The sequence below is a fragment of the Macaca nemestrina genome, chromosome 1, assembly GCF_043159975.1.
Source record: "Macaca nemestrina isolate mMacNem1 chromosome 1, mMacNem.hap1, whole genome shotgun sequence".
Lineage (NCBI taxonomy): Eukaryota > Metazoa > Chordata > Mammalia > Primates > Cercopithecidae > Macaca > Macaca nemestrina.
Genome location: NC_092125.1, coordinates 65,617,700 through 65,633,544, shown reverse-complemented (window position 1 = coordinate 65,633,544; position 15,845 = coordinate 65,617,700). Strand labels below are relative to the sequence as shown.

The window sequence follows — 15,845 nt, the reverse complement described above, 5'->3', positions numbered from 1 at the left end:
CCACTCCCTAGACAGAAATTTATTGTTCCAGGGTGTTGTCATTCCTTCTGGGACACACTAACTAGAAGATTTGCCATTTAACTGGAACATTAAACAATAAAGGGTAACAAGTCATCACCAGAACAAACTAATTCTCAGTCAAATTAGTTACTTCTCTCAAGTTGATGGTATTAATGGGATCTATATTTTTAAGATTTTGACTTCAGGGAAAAAGTCCAAGGTTATTTGTGATCGACCCAACTACATGATAACTTCAGACTAGGTAAAAACATATAGAAAAATAAAATCTTAAAAATCGTATTCCTTTTAACATTCTTCCTCCCCTCTTTTGCATCCAAATATCAAGATTCTTGTGACCATCTAGAAAAAAATAGTCTCCTTTTCTAGTGAAGAAAACATCAAACATCTAGATCCTCAAGTTTACTCCAGAGAGTCCCTCTTATTGAACCCAGGATCATCTATTCATTCTCCATATTTGGAGCCTTCACTTCTAATCTAAAGCTTTGCTCTTTCAACTGCTGAAAGGACAATTCCCAGCTTTGGCTGGCGTAATACATACATTTGGAGAAACTAAAGAGGGCTTGGTTAATGACAGAGCTTTAAGTCATAAAGGACAAAGAAAAAGAGAGAAAAAGTCAGAAAAAAAATAACTGTCTTTAGAGATCACACTTCACAATGTTTAACTATGGGTTCTAGGTCTCAGTTCAGGCCCCATCACCTCACACTCACCTCTCATCACAAAGGAAACCTCTGTCCCATGTTAAAGATTAGGAGTAGGAGCTACATAACCATTGAGAAGTTGGTTTGGAGTGGCATCCCACGATTTCACTTGAAAAAAAGAGACAAGGTTGATACGTAAGCAGGGAACTGTTGAGTTTTCTTTAGATGGAGTAGAACTTTGGGCACCTGCACATTTTAGTGCTACATGGTTCCAGATTTCCAAGGACATACGCTGCACAGAGTTAGTTCCAATGAGAGTGTAGCCAGGCTTATATCTGTAGGACACTTCCTTATCTCTTTTGTTATAATTATCATGGTAGATATGTGGAGGTGGCAGATTCCCTGAGAAAAGAGTAAGACATTCTTCTCTGCAGCATAGAGAAGCTCTTTCTAAAATAAGAGCAATCTTCTCTACCACCAGCTTGGGGTTAGTAGGCATGGGATGAAGGTGTTCCCATAAGCTGTCCTAAAGGTAAGGCAGAGAGTCCTTTGGGTGACATAGAGCAGAGCTGACATGCATTATTTTTTTTCAGAATTGATGAACTTTATAACTATCTGTTTTCTTTATCTTGATTTATGACAGGAAACATTACCTTACTCATCATTTTCCATTTCATTCAGTTCAAAGGGTCTGAGCCATTCTCTCATCAATATCGTAGCCAGTGAAACTAAACTTTTGCAACACATTTTCACCACCAAAATCTACCTCTTCCTTCCTGCTCCAAAAACAAGGCTAATGAGGTTTCTGAGCTTTGTGGACAAAGCTTTCAATGTTGCCAGGTTTTTAGAGAGTCAGACACTTCCCAGTAAAAGAAGAGGAGAAGGGGAGAATGGTGGGTGCAGACTCAACCTGATGACTAGCCTTCTTTCATAAAGGCTTCATTTTTCAGTATGAAAATGTATAATGTCCACAGTATTTTTTTATTTTTAATTTTGTGCCTGTGACACAGCCTCAGGATGTCCTGAGGCATGTGCCCATCTACAGTGTTTTGAGTCAAATTCTGATCTCAGCCAATTTCCCCCATTGGTGTGGCCAATGGGATTGAGAGTTCAGCCAACGGAATTGAGAGTTCATCTTATCTTCCTTTGAATAAAATCTAGTCATATATATATATATATGTGTATATATATATATATATATATATATATATATATATATATACACACACACACACACACACACATCTCTAATCATTGACTTTGGTGCTATCTGCTTTTTAAAAAAGCATCTGTTAATTTCCCCTACAATAACACAGATCTAGTACTGCCCCAAAATACAAAAGAGAAAGAAGTCCTACATCTGCAACATTTAGATATTACTGTCAAAGTTTACTTTTAAACTCTTTAACTAGGCCAGGTGTGGTGGTTCACGTCTGTAATTCCAGCACTTTGGGAGGCTGAGGCAGGTGGATCACCTGAGGTCAGGAGTTCAAGACCAGTCTGGCCAACATAGTGAAACCCCATCTCTACAAAAATACAAAATTTAGCCAGGCATGATAGCGGGTGCCTGTAATCCCAGCTACTCGGGAGGCTGAGACAGGAGAATCACTTGAACCCAGGAGGTGGAGTTTGCAGTGAGCCAAGATCATGCCATTGTACTCCAGCCTGGGCAACTGAGCGAGACTCCATCTCAAAAAAACAAAAACAGAAACAAAAAACAAACAACAACAATAAAAACCTCTTTAACTAGAAAACGCAACCACATATACTATCTTCCTTCTGCTCTTTCCATAGGTACCATATACCTGTTTCCCAAAAAAAAACCTTGTTTTATTTCTAGATCCTGAAGTTTCAGCCCAACTCACCCCTGAAGCACGTTGGCAGTAGAGGATTCTGTTTGCTGTTTAGTTGACATCATATTACATTGCTGCCTTTCATGGTAAAACCAAGCTTACACTTAAATATCACTGTATCATTTTAAAAAAATGAACATAATCCAGATTCCACAACTCCATTTTCAACTTCTATAATTGAGCATTCAGGTAAGAGTAATACACTGAAGAGGAGGGTTGCTGCAGAGCTCCAGATATCAACTTGATTACCTTTGCTAGTGCAATGCATTGACTCTCAACCAAGAGGTCAGACAGCTTTTCCCTATTATATCCAATATGGCACTGATGATTTCATAGTAAACCTCTCTCCCTGTTGCTGCTGTCATTGGGGATGGCTGGGAGTGACTTACAAGGAATACCTTTTTAAGGAGTAGGTGGAGAAAGAGAGAATATTATACTTTCTGAGAATTTTCTCTTCATTCTTGCAATCCAAACGGCAACTCAGCCTGCAATTTACCCATTTTGTTGAAATTCTGTATCCTGATCTCAAAGATGATTCTAAATAGGAAGTAGCAAGGTCGAAAGATATATGGAACTGGCTGGTAAAAACCAAAAAGCTATGAGCTGGTCACCAGTCCCCACCCCAGACCACAGACAAATTGTTATAGAAGGGACCTAGGGTAGCTTACTTTTTGCATGGAATAAAGTTGGCAGTGTGTAATCTCCTGGAATGTTTTAGATGTAAGCATTTATTCACTATGAAATAAATTATAATCAAAGGACAGTAAACAAAGGAAAGTGTGGTAGGATTGGGGGCCATAAGGAAGATGGGTAAGTCATAGCTGTGTGCTTAGAGCTACTCAAACCAAGTGTAACCCTCCTGGCTACTCACTTTGGTGTGCAGATGCCCAATTTCCCTCTGGAAGGGGCAAGAGGAATTAAATAGGGTGCAATAAAGAGATTGTTTTACTTACATTCCTAAAAATGTATGTCATTATCCCAGGTTACAATATTGTCTGAGATAATACATATAGCAGATGAGTCACTAAACACAAAGAGATGAGAAATCTCACAACACACGTTTACCTATGTAACAAAACTGCACATCCTGTACATGTACCCCAGAACTTAAAATAAAAATAAAAAAGAGATGAGTGATCATCTCCCAGCTAGACTTACATTTTAGAAAAGCTTAGTTCTTTCTCTACTGAAAGAATAGCAAAGAATAGAATATCATTTATGACAAGTAGGGGTGATAGATTAAGGACTCATACAATTTAAAGCCAAATGAAATTCAAGCTCCTGGGCAGTAGCACTGGAGATTTAAAATTGGAAGAGAGTAGCCAAAACTTCCTTGTCTCCTAGGAATCCTCTCTAGCTGGTAATCTTGAAGCAGTGTCTCTAGAGTAGATAAGGGAGGTGATTCCTTTTTCCTTATTTATTTTAAAAAGTATATGGCAATTACTCAGATCTCTTTTGGAAGAGTGACGGTTTCTGGTTGGAACTGCTGTTCTGGTATCCATGTACCCTGGAAATGTCTCCTGCCAACCCACCCTTTATTACAAAATTATGTCACTGTCGACCCAAATGCAATACCCATGTGTGTAATCACAGAGTCCTAAAGGAGTTCTCTATGAATCATACATGATTTACCTACAAAAGAAAACCAAACCAACCCAAACAGAATTTCAGACTGGGATTTAGGAGACTTTTTGGAGATTTTTTGTGTTTTATATTAGATCTCAACCTGACTGGACTTGCTGACAGGCCTGCTTATGTTTACTCACAGAAATTCTTACATTTACAAAACTTTCCAAAGGATCAGTCAACTCTAGAACACTACTTGTTTAATGCACACAGTCTGTATTTCTGTGCATGGACACCAACTTTATTTGTGGTCAATTGTAACTTAGAGTCTTCATTTTCCATTTTTATATATATTCTGTTAATCTATGGTATCATCTACCAAATCTTCTGCCTTAAAAAAACTCACATTAACCATTTCCTTTTTGTAACTCATCCTCTACTCTCTGCTCTTCATTCAATTAGTTACCAAAGTTTAGTGACTGGACTCCAGAAATCTCACCCCAAACGAACTATTTTGTCATTGCAGCAGTCTCTCACTGGATCATTGAATGACATAATTTACTTTTCTAATTGTTCTCCCTTGGGCTGGTACATCTTCTATACCACTGCACATATTATCTTTCTAATACACAAATGTGGTCATGCCACTCTGCACATTTAAAAATTTACTATGACTTACCATTGTTTACAGGGAAAAAATGCATAGATTTTTTACAAGTAAGCTCCAATCCATTTAATCAACTACCATTCATCACTATGTAGCCTATACTCCAATGACACTGATTTTTTTCCAAAGACATTATGTTCTCGCACACTTATGCTTTTGCAAATGCTGTTTCCTCTGCCCGGAAGGCCTATATTTCTCTAATTCTTCTAGGTAGCATTTATGATTTATTTCTCTATGACCTCATAACACTTCATAAATAAGAGAACTACATCATAGTACAACGTATATTTAAGAGTCAGTCTTTACAACTACTGTAGGAGTTTCTCAAAGGCAAAGACTATCAGATTAGCTTTTATGTAATTCCCAGGTCCCACTGTCCGGTCTAGAGCTTCGTATCTAGTAGTTACTTAAAAGTATTTTTTGAATTGAATGGGATGAGGATGAGGTAATATTAACATTCTTTGTACTCTAACTTCTAACCTCACCCTAACACAGTATGGAGACCATAGATCAAAGTCATAAAGATCACAGGATGAATAGGTTTGGCCAGCTATCATGACTTAACCCTCACACCCAGTGCCCCTAGGAGTAAAAGGAAGCATGTAGCACCTAGGAGCCCTCTTCACTTGAGATGACACGTGAATTTACTGGTCTTTTATCTTAAACATAACACATTATCTCATCCAGATACAGCGACAGACCCAAAGATGCCTCTATTACAGGATTACTCATGCTTATAGAACTGCTGAGCATCTGACCACTTGAAGATCTCTAGGGAGGTGATAAAGAATGCCTCTTGAGGCCGGGCACGGTGGCTCACGCCTGTAATCCCAGCACTTTGGGAGGCCGAGGCGGGCAGATCACGAGGTCAGGAGATCAAGACCATCCTGGCTAACACGGTGAAACCCCGTCTCTACTAAAAATACAAAAATTAGCGGGGTGTGGTGGTGGGCGCTTGTAGTCCCAGCTACATGGGAGGCTGAGGCAGAAGAATGGCATGAACCCGGGAGGCAGAGCTTGCAGTGAGTGGAGATCGCACCACTGCACTCCAGCCTGCGCAACAGAGCGAGACTCCGTCTCAAAAAAAAAAGAATGCCTCTTGATATACCCAAGAAAGCATTTGTATTTGCAAGATATCCCAACAGCAAACTTAAGACTGGTTACTCTGAATTTTAGGCTTAGCAAAAGGAAACCTTGCAGAAACTTACCCTGACCTAGAGACAAAGGCCACAGAAACATAAAAACCAAGAGAGGCTAAAACCTCTTCTCTGTTTCTGCCTTGTTACCAATTATCCTGAAAACTTTGATCTTTAGAATGTAAGTCTAAAATAGGGCAATATTTTGAGGAATGAAGAACGCATGTCATTGCAGCATGGGTGAATATACATAGAAATAAGCTCAGAGGTTCAGAGAATTTTTAGGGTAGACTTCAGAGATGGAGAAAGTAATTTTTCATAAAATTTCAGAAAATCCTCAGAATTGTTCTATCTCCTTCACCCTTACAAGTAAAAGTTAGTGGTTTTAGTTTGTTTGCTTGTTTTTTCACAGTGAGGTCAGAGACTGGGGAAAACAGGAAAGGCATGTGGCAAGGGCCTTGAAGGATGAGTACATATGTTTTGATTTTTTTATAAGGGTGGTAGGGGGAGTGGATATTAATGTTTTCCCAGTTTCACTGAGGTATTATTTGTATGCAAAAAAACTTCACGTAACTAATGTATGCTATTTGGTGAGTTTGTGGGACAAAAAAGTAAAAATTTTAAACACAAACTTTCCCAGGATAGCATAAGAAACTAAAGTATATAAGAGACCTTGTAAAAGCTCAGTACACATATGATCCTGTAAAATTACTTTAATGAATTTACATAACTATCTTAGCTATTAAACCTTTAATGCCTAGAGAGGAGAAAACATGTTTATTATTCTTTATTATTTTATTCTGTTAATCTAGTAGAGTAACATGCCCCCAAAGAGAACTCAGTAAATACTTTCTGATGGGAACTAGATAAAGGGATAGTCATTTCAAGACAGTTTCCTGTAACTTCAAATAACAATATTATTATTAATAATGGAATAGAAGTTATTCTAGGCACTAGGTAAGAAACTATAGCAATGATATACTTAGGGATATAGCTGGAAAAGTCATTTTTCTATATATGAGAACAAGCTCAAGTTTCAACGCCCTAAACTGACAAGCAGAAAACAAGAAGTTAACTCTTCTTCCAGATCAGATGGTAGTCCAGGCAAAAAAAGTACACAGTTGTAAGGCCCTCCTAGAATAGCAGTGTATTTAAATATCAAATTTATAATCTCCTTCTTTTTCAAACAGGTCTGAGACAGGTACAGGTGAAAGTCAAAGCATAAACATGAACCAGTTGACACAAGGTCACACACAAAGCTCCCAAAACACAGCCAGACCTTAGCTGTGACCCTACATTGCTACTGGAGAAGTCACAAAGACTGGTTCTAAGAATAGGCATCATTATTGGGAGCCAGATATCACTATAGGTCCCCTTCGATTTATTTCCTCAGTTACTTAGTTTTCTCCATTAACAACTACAAAAGTCTCCAAGTGCTTACTCTGTGCAAAATAACAAAATTCTATAAGGAGTATCAGGGTTTGACCTCAATGGAGACAAACTTCATGATCCTGATACTACTTGTACTAGTGACTCTAGTCAAGTGACTTAATCTGTAATTATCAAATGTAAATAAGGACAATATCAAATTATCCTCCACAAACTGGAAAACCAATTTAAATTTACAAGATTTAATCAGTGGCAATGACCTGGATGAAGATGGAATGAAGATCTGGAAACAGCAAAAGCAGAAGGGTGCTTCATAGCATAACTTCCCATGATGAAAGGAGATACAGATCACACTTTCTGGATGGGAAAAAATGGGAAGGTCTCATTTCCAATAAGGAGACTTAAGGGCTATCTTCCTTTGGGAACATCAATCCTCGTTACTAATGAAAGCCAAAATCCCAGGTCACAAGGCAGATCATATCAGAAAAGGGAAGATTAATCCATGAGCCATCAAATAATACAAATTTTCTTGAAGGTCACTGAACCCTCTTCACATCTTTCTGTAACCAGGAGTAAAACTCAGAGGAGATCATGACTGGATCAAAGATCAAAGATGGTGACTTGACATTCAGACACACATCCTTCCAACCATGTACCATGTTAAAAACAACCAGGCGAAGCAGTTTCTGAGTTAAATCAACAGGGATATATTTAATTACTTGGGCCCAGGGACTTTACCAGGAATGGCTTGGAAATCCATTTGAAATAGATGAAAAACAAACATATAGGATAATAAAAATAAAACCAAAATTTTAGAAAGCAGGTAGGAGGGAAAAATCATTATTGAGAATGATAATTCATATAATCAAATACCTTAATATTGGGTTTCCTGGCTATTTGATAAGCAAGTTTTGAATGATGATGTCAAAGTTGTCAGAATCAAAACAGAGTCACTAATGTAAAAACAAAACAAAACAAAAAAACACCTTGACAAAGCCAGGGAAGGCCATGAAAACCTTCTCATGCTTGTATGCCTGTTAACCCAAACTACCATAAAAGACTGAAAAACCACAACCGTGCACAAAGGCCACTGCAACTCTATGAGAACATCCTTCCGGCATCTGCCTGTATAACCTCAAACTGGCATCACCCTTGTTATTGGCCTTTGTAGCCAAGGATAATTATTCTAAAACAATTATTTTTCCTTTAAAAACCTTTGTCTTCCTTTCCTTCCTTGAATATACACACAGTTCATGATCACACACATATTCCCATTGCAATGTTCTATTCCCAAACAAATATCTGTTTCTTTTAGAGAGTCTTTCTCTGTTTGTTATTTAGTTTAACAACAGTTATGCATATTAACCAAAGTTCAGTCCTAAGCACAGGAGATGTATCTGTGAACATTAGAGACAAGGTTCCCACCCTCATAGAATATATAATCCAACAGAAAGAGATAGACTGTAGATACCAGGAAATAAATAAGAAGGTGCTGAACATGAAATATGAAATACAGTGATATGTCACAATGTAATGCACTGGAAGGAGAAGGGACAGGGTGGCATGCAACTTCAGTTATGATGGTTAAGGAAGGCCTGTGAAAAAGCAACATTTAAGTTGTGACTGAAGGACAAGAAGGAAGAAGGAAGCAGCCAGGCAAATTGCTGAGTACAAGTATTTTAGGCAGAGGCCTAACAGGAGGAATGAATTTGGTATGCTCCAGGGACAGACAGAAGGCAAGTGTGGCTGGGATGCAATGAGCTAAGCAGAATGGTACACGATGAAGACAGAAAACTCAGCAGAAGGGATCATGCAGGGCTTCTCAGGCCACAGATATGTGAATGTTATCCTGAGTAGAAGTCATTGGAGAGTTCAAGCAGGAGAATCACATGGCCTGATTTACTTTTTTAAAGGAATATTCTGACATTTGGGTAGAGAGTGGATCGAACTGCTACTTTTAGAAGCAAAGAGTACAGTTTAGGGCCAAAAAAAAAAAAGAGGCTTGGACCAAAGTAGTGAGCAGTGGATATATTTTAGAAATAGAATTGGCAAGACTTTTTGTTGTTTTACATGTGGGGCTGAGGAAATGGGAGGATTCCTGACTTCTAGACTTCTGACTTGGGCTACACAATTGATGGAATTACCCTGTTCTGAGGATGGAAAGCCTGAAAAAGGACTGTGTGTGTGTGTGTGTGTGTGTGTGTGTGTGTGTGTGTGTGGTGTCTATTGTGGCCTTCAGGTAGGGAATTGTGTTCAGAATCATTTCCATTCAGACTTGGTATATCTAACATACTAGGCATCCACATCAAGATGCCAAGTAGGCAGATGGATGTACAAGTTTGCAGCTCAGGAGACAGGACAGAACTATAGATAATAAATATGAGTTGTTAACATATAAATAGTATTCAAAGCCATGAGACAAGATGAGATGAGGTCTTTTAGGAAGAAGAAATGAAGAAAGACAGAAGAGGCTCAGGGCTGAGCCCCAAGACCCTCTAATATTTAGAGATAGAACAAAAAAGACTAAGAGTCACTAGAGAAGTATGGAAAAACAGGTAAGAGTATCTTGGTTTGGAAGATGAGAATAACAGTTTCAAGAGAAAGGAAATCATCAGCTTTTGCTGAAAGACTGAGAAAGATTAAGATATAAAAATGACCATTAGATTTATCAGCACAAGGGTCAATAGTGATGTTGCAAGAAATAGCTCCAGGAGACAGGTGGGGAAGAAGCCTGTCTGAAGTGGAGAAGGAGATAAAGAAATTTGAGTAAGTAGTCAATGAGAAGTTTTGCTGAGAAGGACAAAAGAGGGACAGGAAAATGGAGTTCCAGTGGGTCATGAGAAGGTCCACAAAGGATTTCCTGGGTATACTTAAATGCTGGTGGGGATGATCATGCAGAAAAAAGCACACGGATGATGCAAGGCAGGAGATATCTGCAGAAGTAAAGTCCTTGCAAAGGCAAAAGGGTATGGAACATGATAATGAATACAGGAAGAAAAGCTGAAATTGTCAGCAGAAAGGATACTTCTTTCATTGTTATAGGAGGAAACATACCAAGATTTCAATTCATATTTATTAATTTCCAAGTTACAGGCAATTGATAGGAACTCAAATCAGGAAATAAAGCAGATTACGGTCTTGCACTCATGGAACTTGTATTCCAGTGAGGGAACAAACAACAAACAGGTAAATAAATAAGCAAGAAGGTTTTAGATGGTGATAGGTGGTCTGTAGAAAATAGAACACGGTTTTGTATTGGAGAGTGCCCTGAAATATGGATACTTCAGACAAGAGTCAGAGAAGCACAACAGGGGGCTGAGCCTTGAATGTCAAGGAGGAGCCAGGCAAGGAATAATTGGTAGGAAGAGCATTTCAAAAGACAGAATACCTAGTGCAACTGTGCTCAAAGAATAAAGAGAAGGCCAGTATGGCTGGGGCAGAGAGAGTGAGCGGGGCATAGAGAATTTCAGGGAGAGGCAGAAGGCGTCAGATTGGAGAATAAGGGGCGTGGGTTTTATTCTAATGTGACGGGAAGGTCTCAGCAGGTTTTCTGCAGTGGAGAACAAAATCTAATCCCAGATGGAGGTAAGTTTGTAAGTTAGTAGGTTTGTAGCTGATTAGAAAATGGGAGCATTCTTGTTTCATGGTTTTGTTTTCTCAGCATAGGACACATTTAGATGACCAGTGAAGGCTTAAGTAAAATTTAGAAGTGTGGGAAGTTTGAATCTGTTTATGCAAATAGACAAAAGGAAAAATGGGAAAACACTAAAAAGGAAATTTGCTTCCCATTGACTTTGCTTATAGCAGTGTGCCCTATAGATACTTGCTGCAGAATCTTCTAGAGTGATTGTTAAACCTCAGCTTTCCTGTGCTAACTCCAAACCTATGAACCTCTGGAGGGGGAGGTGGAACCAGAAACCTACATTTTATAAAGGTACTTTAGTAGTTTCTTAAGCACACTCAAGTGCAGGAACTGGCCAAGAGCCAAGAGATGATCCGTGGAGAGCACACAGTAGCAGTAAAAGTCAGCAGTGGAGACTGGGTAAGGTGTGAGCCACAGGAGACAGGTGGGGAAGACCATGAGCAGCACATACATGACAGGGAGCTGGAGAAATCAGGGGGTGTGAGCTTCAGTGAGATCCCATTCCAAAGGGCTAGAAAGGCTGAAGAAACTAGATTTTCTTCCACCGGAGGCCTTTTAGATTTTTGAACAATGGAGTGAAATAATAAAAATATATATATTTCGGCCGGGTGTGGTGGCTCAAGCCTATAATTCCAGCACTTTGGGAGGCCGAGACGGGTGGATCACGAGGTCAGGAGATCCAGACCATCCTGGCTAACACGGTGAAACCCCGTCTCTACTAAAAAATACAAAAAACTAGCTGCGCGAGGTGGCGGGCACCTGTAGTCCCAGCTACTCGGGAGGCTGAGGCAGGAGAATGGCCTAAACCCGGGAGGCGGAGCTTGCAGTGAGCTGAGATCCGGCCACTGCAGTCCAACCTGGGCGACAGAGCAAGACTCCGTCTCAAATATATACATATTTATATATATATATAAATTTGTTGTTTTCATAATTGAAAAGTGACCTATATAGTCACTCTTTAACCTTTCCAATCATGAGAACCAAAATCTCTTAAAAGAGATGAGGTTGTTACACAGGTAATTATAATGCTTAGGAGGGGAATACTGGTACAAAAATGAGAAATGGACAAACAACAGAAGCACAGGAGCTTGAACGGCTGACAGGTAGACCCGGTGTTTCATGGGTCTTCAGTTACGTGACCTACATGATGCTGATGCTGTGGCCCTGAATTGGCAGGACTGGTGAAGAAGTTGATTTTCAGTTGATAATATCCTCTCTGAAATTTAGAAATAGGTGAGAAGTCAGGGACTGTATTCTGCTCTTAGAAAAACTTGTGAATGCGCATTTGTTCAAAGGGAGTTAATATGCAGAAAAAGAAAAGAGAGATGAAGATAAGGGTCTGGAGAGAGGTTTAAGGGTCAGGAGACAGTAAAATGTCAGGAAAGCAAACAGTAAGTTGTAATAAACCAATATGTGCAGTATTCCAGACACCTCAACAAGCTGGATGTCTGTAAAAACAATTGGATACCCAGCTTGTTAGCTTAAATGCTGGCTCCATAAAAACAGTTTTGTACAGGAGGTTTATTACTGACATTTAGTAGTAACAACTAACATCCAACTTTCTTTGCTTAGTTTCATTTGTACTCAGGGCAACTTAGTGAGGTGGAAGACCAGGTAATCATTAGTTTCATTTTACAGATGAAGAAACTGAAGATCAGGGAGCTAAATGACTTGCCAAAAGTCACCCAGTTATTGAGGTCTGCATACAGTAAATGTCTTATAAACTAGGAATGCATGATACCCTGGAGATAATTAGAAACTTAGACCCATCCTGTAGCCAAGAGATGCTAATCTTAATTATAATCTTTCTTTAAAATCAAGCCAATCTGGAGGATAAAAGATATAATAAACGGTGAATGAGACCTTTGCGGACGTCCACACCATTACAGAAGGTTAATAACAAGAAGAAAACAACAGTTTTAATCCATGTCTCAAAAATAACTACGGATGGTTAATGTTTAGGATCTCTTTACCAATATCACATTAGAGTTCAGAAAATCTGAGACCCATGCTTGGGAACCAGGTCTTACTCTTATTTAGGGAAGGGAGCCGAGGCTCTGCCGCTTTTGCTGGGCAGGAGCGCAGTTCAGGGTGTACAGAAACAGCCTCACGTGGCTAGTTAGTGCCGCACGCCGTGGATAGATTTCCTGCGGCGAGCGGTAGCCCTGACCGCCGGCCAGAGAGCGATGAGCACCTGCAGAATCTCGGGGGCGGGGAGCCAGGAGACAGCCAGCACCAGCACGCCGCCAGCCACACGGGGCCAACCAGACAGCGCCCCTCTGTGGCGCAGCCTCCAATTCTGGAGGTCCCAGCTCCCGGAGGAGCCAGTGGGGACAATCACGACCAGGCGGTTTATTGCAGGAGTCCCTTAAAGCTAGCGGGAGGAGGACACGCGTGGACTGTACCCACCGTCTCGCTTTTAGCCCCCTGGTTTGCATCGCGGCACAGAAGCCTTCCCTGCCCGGGACGCGTCCCCACCTCCGTGCTCCCCCTCCCAGCTCACCGAGGACCCCTGGTACGATGAGAGCCAAGAAAACCCCGAGCAGGCCCGCGGCGCCCATGCCACGGCCGAAGCCCCCGCGGCGGGATGCGTTCCGAGACCCGCGAGCGTCCGGCAGCTCCGGGAGGGCAGGGCTGGAGCAGCAAGCAGCTGTGAGCCAGGAGAGGCGGGCCCTTAAATATTGTCCGGCACACTTGCTAGTTCTGCGCGCACACCTGTAGGCGGCCTGGGGGCTGACGCGGCGCCGGTGAGGGTGGGAGAGGCGGGAGGGGCCGCCCGGCACGAGGTGGGCGGGGAGCTCTGAGCCACTGTGGCTCAGACTCGCCCCTTGTTGCGGTGGCTTCCCCACTTTTTTGACCACGCAGCCCACTACACTTGTTTCTCTTTCTAGAACTTAAACAAAACTTTCACAAATTAGTACTCACCCTTAGTAACTGCAATGTTCGTCTTCTGTGCCATGCTGTGTTATGCTAGACTAGGCTAGGCTATCCTATTCTAATTCTTATTTCTAATAAGAATACATTAGAAATCCACCAAACTCATTTCAAAATCTATTAGTGGATTCATCTCCCAGTTTGAAAAAACAATGTAAGTTGACTTCGGGAATTTAGGAACTGCAGCCACTTCTGCTCTTCTTTTTATTTTGAAGTAATCTCTACAGAAAAGTTTCAAGAGTACTACAGAGAATTCCCATATACTTGTCATCCAGATTCTCTGCATGTTAACATTTTGCTATATTTTCTTTACTATTCTCTATTCTTTCTCTATAGACATATATGTACATAGATGTGATTATATAATTATGATTATATAATTATTACTTTGGAACCATCTAGCATTTATTCCTACTCTAAATGGTTCACTAAGGAGTTTCTGTTCCATAACTAGAGTGCAATGATCAAAAATAAGAACTTAACATTGACACAAGGCTATTTTATAAGCTACCATCTGTATTTAAATTTTGACAATCATCTCAATAACCTGTGTTATGGTAAAAACAATAACAACAATAGAAACCAACCTTTGTTTTTCCTGGTCCAGAATCATTTCAGGATCATGTATTGTGTTTGATCATTATGCCATACTCCCCACCCCCCCACTTCTTTAATCTGGAAAAATGTCCTCAGCCTTTTTGGTATTGCATGACCTTTACATTTTTGATGAATACACTGCAATTATTTTTGGAGAATGACTTTTAAGTCCGTTATCTATTATAATAACGAAATACCCTGAAGTTAGTGGTGTAAAGCAAGAATAAACATTTATGATCTCACAGTTTCTGTGGGTCGGTCAGGTGGTTCTGGCTTGGGATCTCTCAGGAGATTGCAGTTAAGACATCAGCTGGAGGTGCAGTCATCTGAAGGGTTAACTGGGACAGGCGAATCCACATCTAAGATGACTCACTTACCAAACCTTGACTGGAAGCTTCATTCTTCACCAAGTGGATTTTGTCATAGGGCTTGCTGCTTGTATGTTGAGTGTCCTTGTGATATGGCAGCTAGCTTCTCTGAGAACAAGAAAGAAGATGCCACAATGTCCTTTGTGACCTGTCCTCAGAAATCACAGTATATTATCTCCAGAATATCCTATTGATTATACAGATCTGCCCTTTTCAGTGTAGGAGGGCAGTATACGTGGATGGGAATGTCAGGAGACAGGATCACACCCCACAATTTGGGTTTGTCTATCATTTCTTCATGATAGATTCAGGTTATTGAATCTAATTATTTGACAGGAATACTAGAAAGGATGTCGTATTCTTATGGGGAGGCATATGTTGTCTATTTGTCCTATTACTGGTGGTGGTAACTTTGGTCACTTAGTTAAGATGGTGCCTGCCATATTTCTTAGTGTAGACTCAGCATTTTTCCCTTTGTAATTAATAAGTATTTTATAGGGAGATACTTTAAAACTATGTAAATCCCTCATTTTTTCATCAAATTTTTACCCACAAATTTTAGTGTCTATTGATGATCCTTTCTTGAATCAATTTTTACTATGATGGTTGTCAAAGGGTGTTTTTTTCTAATTTAATAATTATTTCTATATTCATCTGTTGGCATTTTACTGTAAATAAAAGTTTACCCTTCTCTATTCGTTTATCTATATCAGCATAAACTATATCGATATGAATTTTATTTATTTACTCAATGGGTCATAATTCATGGCTACCATTATTTATTTTGATGCTTAAATTCTCCCTGATTGGGCCAGTGGGAGCCCTCGAAATAGTTCCTGTGTCATTTTGACTTGTTCTTATTGTTCTTTGAGCACTTCCTTGCTTTCTGGTACACAGACACACACACACACACACACACACACACACACACACACACACACACAAAGATGCTCCAGACTCATCTCTAGACCTGACACTGGAATTTGCTGTTTCTCCAAGGAATGCTGGTTCTTTCTGGCAGAGAATGGCATT

At 40.1% G+C, this 15,845-nt stretch overlaps 1 protein-coding gene across 3 annotated transcripts in view; it reads right to left on the bottom strand.

The window, feature by feature from the left end:
* LOC105484877 (complement C3d receptor 2) overlaps positions 1-13,569 on the bottom strand; it is a 38,917-nt gene extending 25,348 nt beyond the window's left edge. The window contains exon 1 of one of the 3 annotated variants that reach the window (XM_011746975.2): positions 13,418-13,569. In XM_011746975.2, coding sequence (XP_011745277.2) covers positions 13,418-13,475 — 58 coding nt within the window. In that variant the 5' untranslated portion in view covers positions 13,476-13,569. Of the gene's footprint in view, positions 1-729; positions 752-13,417 lie in introns of those variants that run through there. The other 2 variants (XM_011746977.2, XM_011746976.3) reach the window with 2 other exon arrangements.
* Between the last annotated feature and the right edge of the window lie 2,276 nt (positions 13,570-15,845).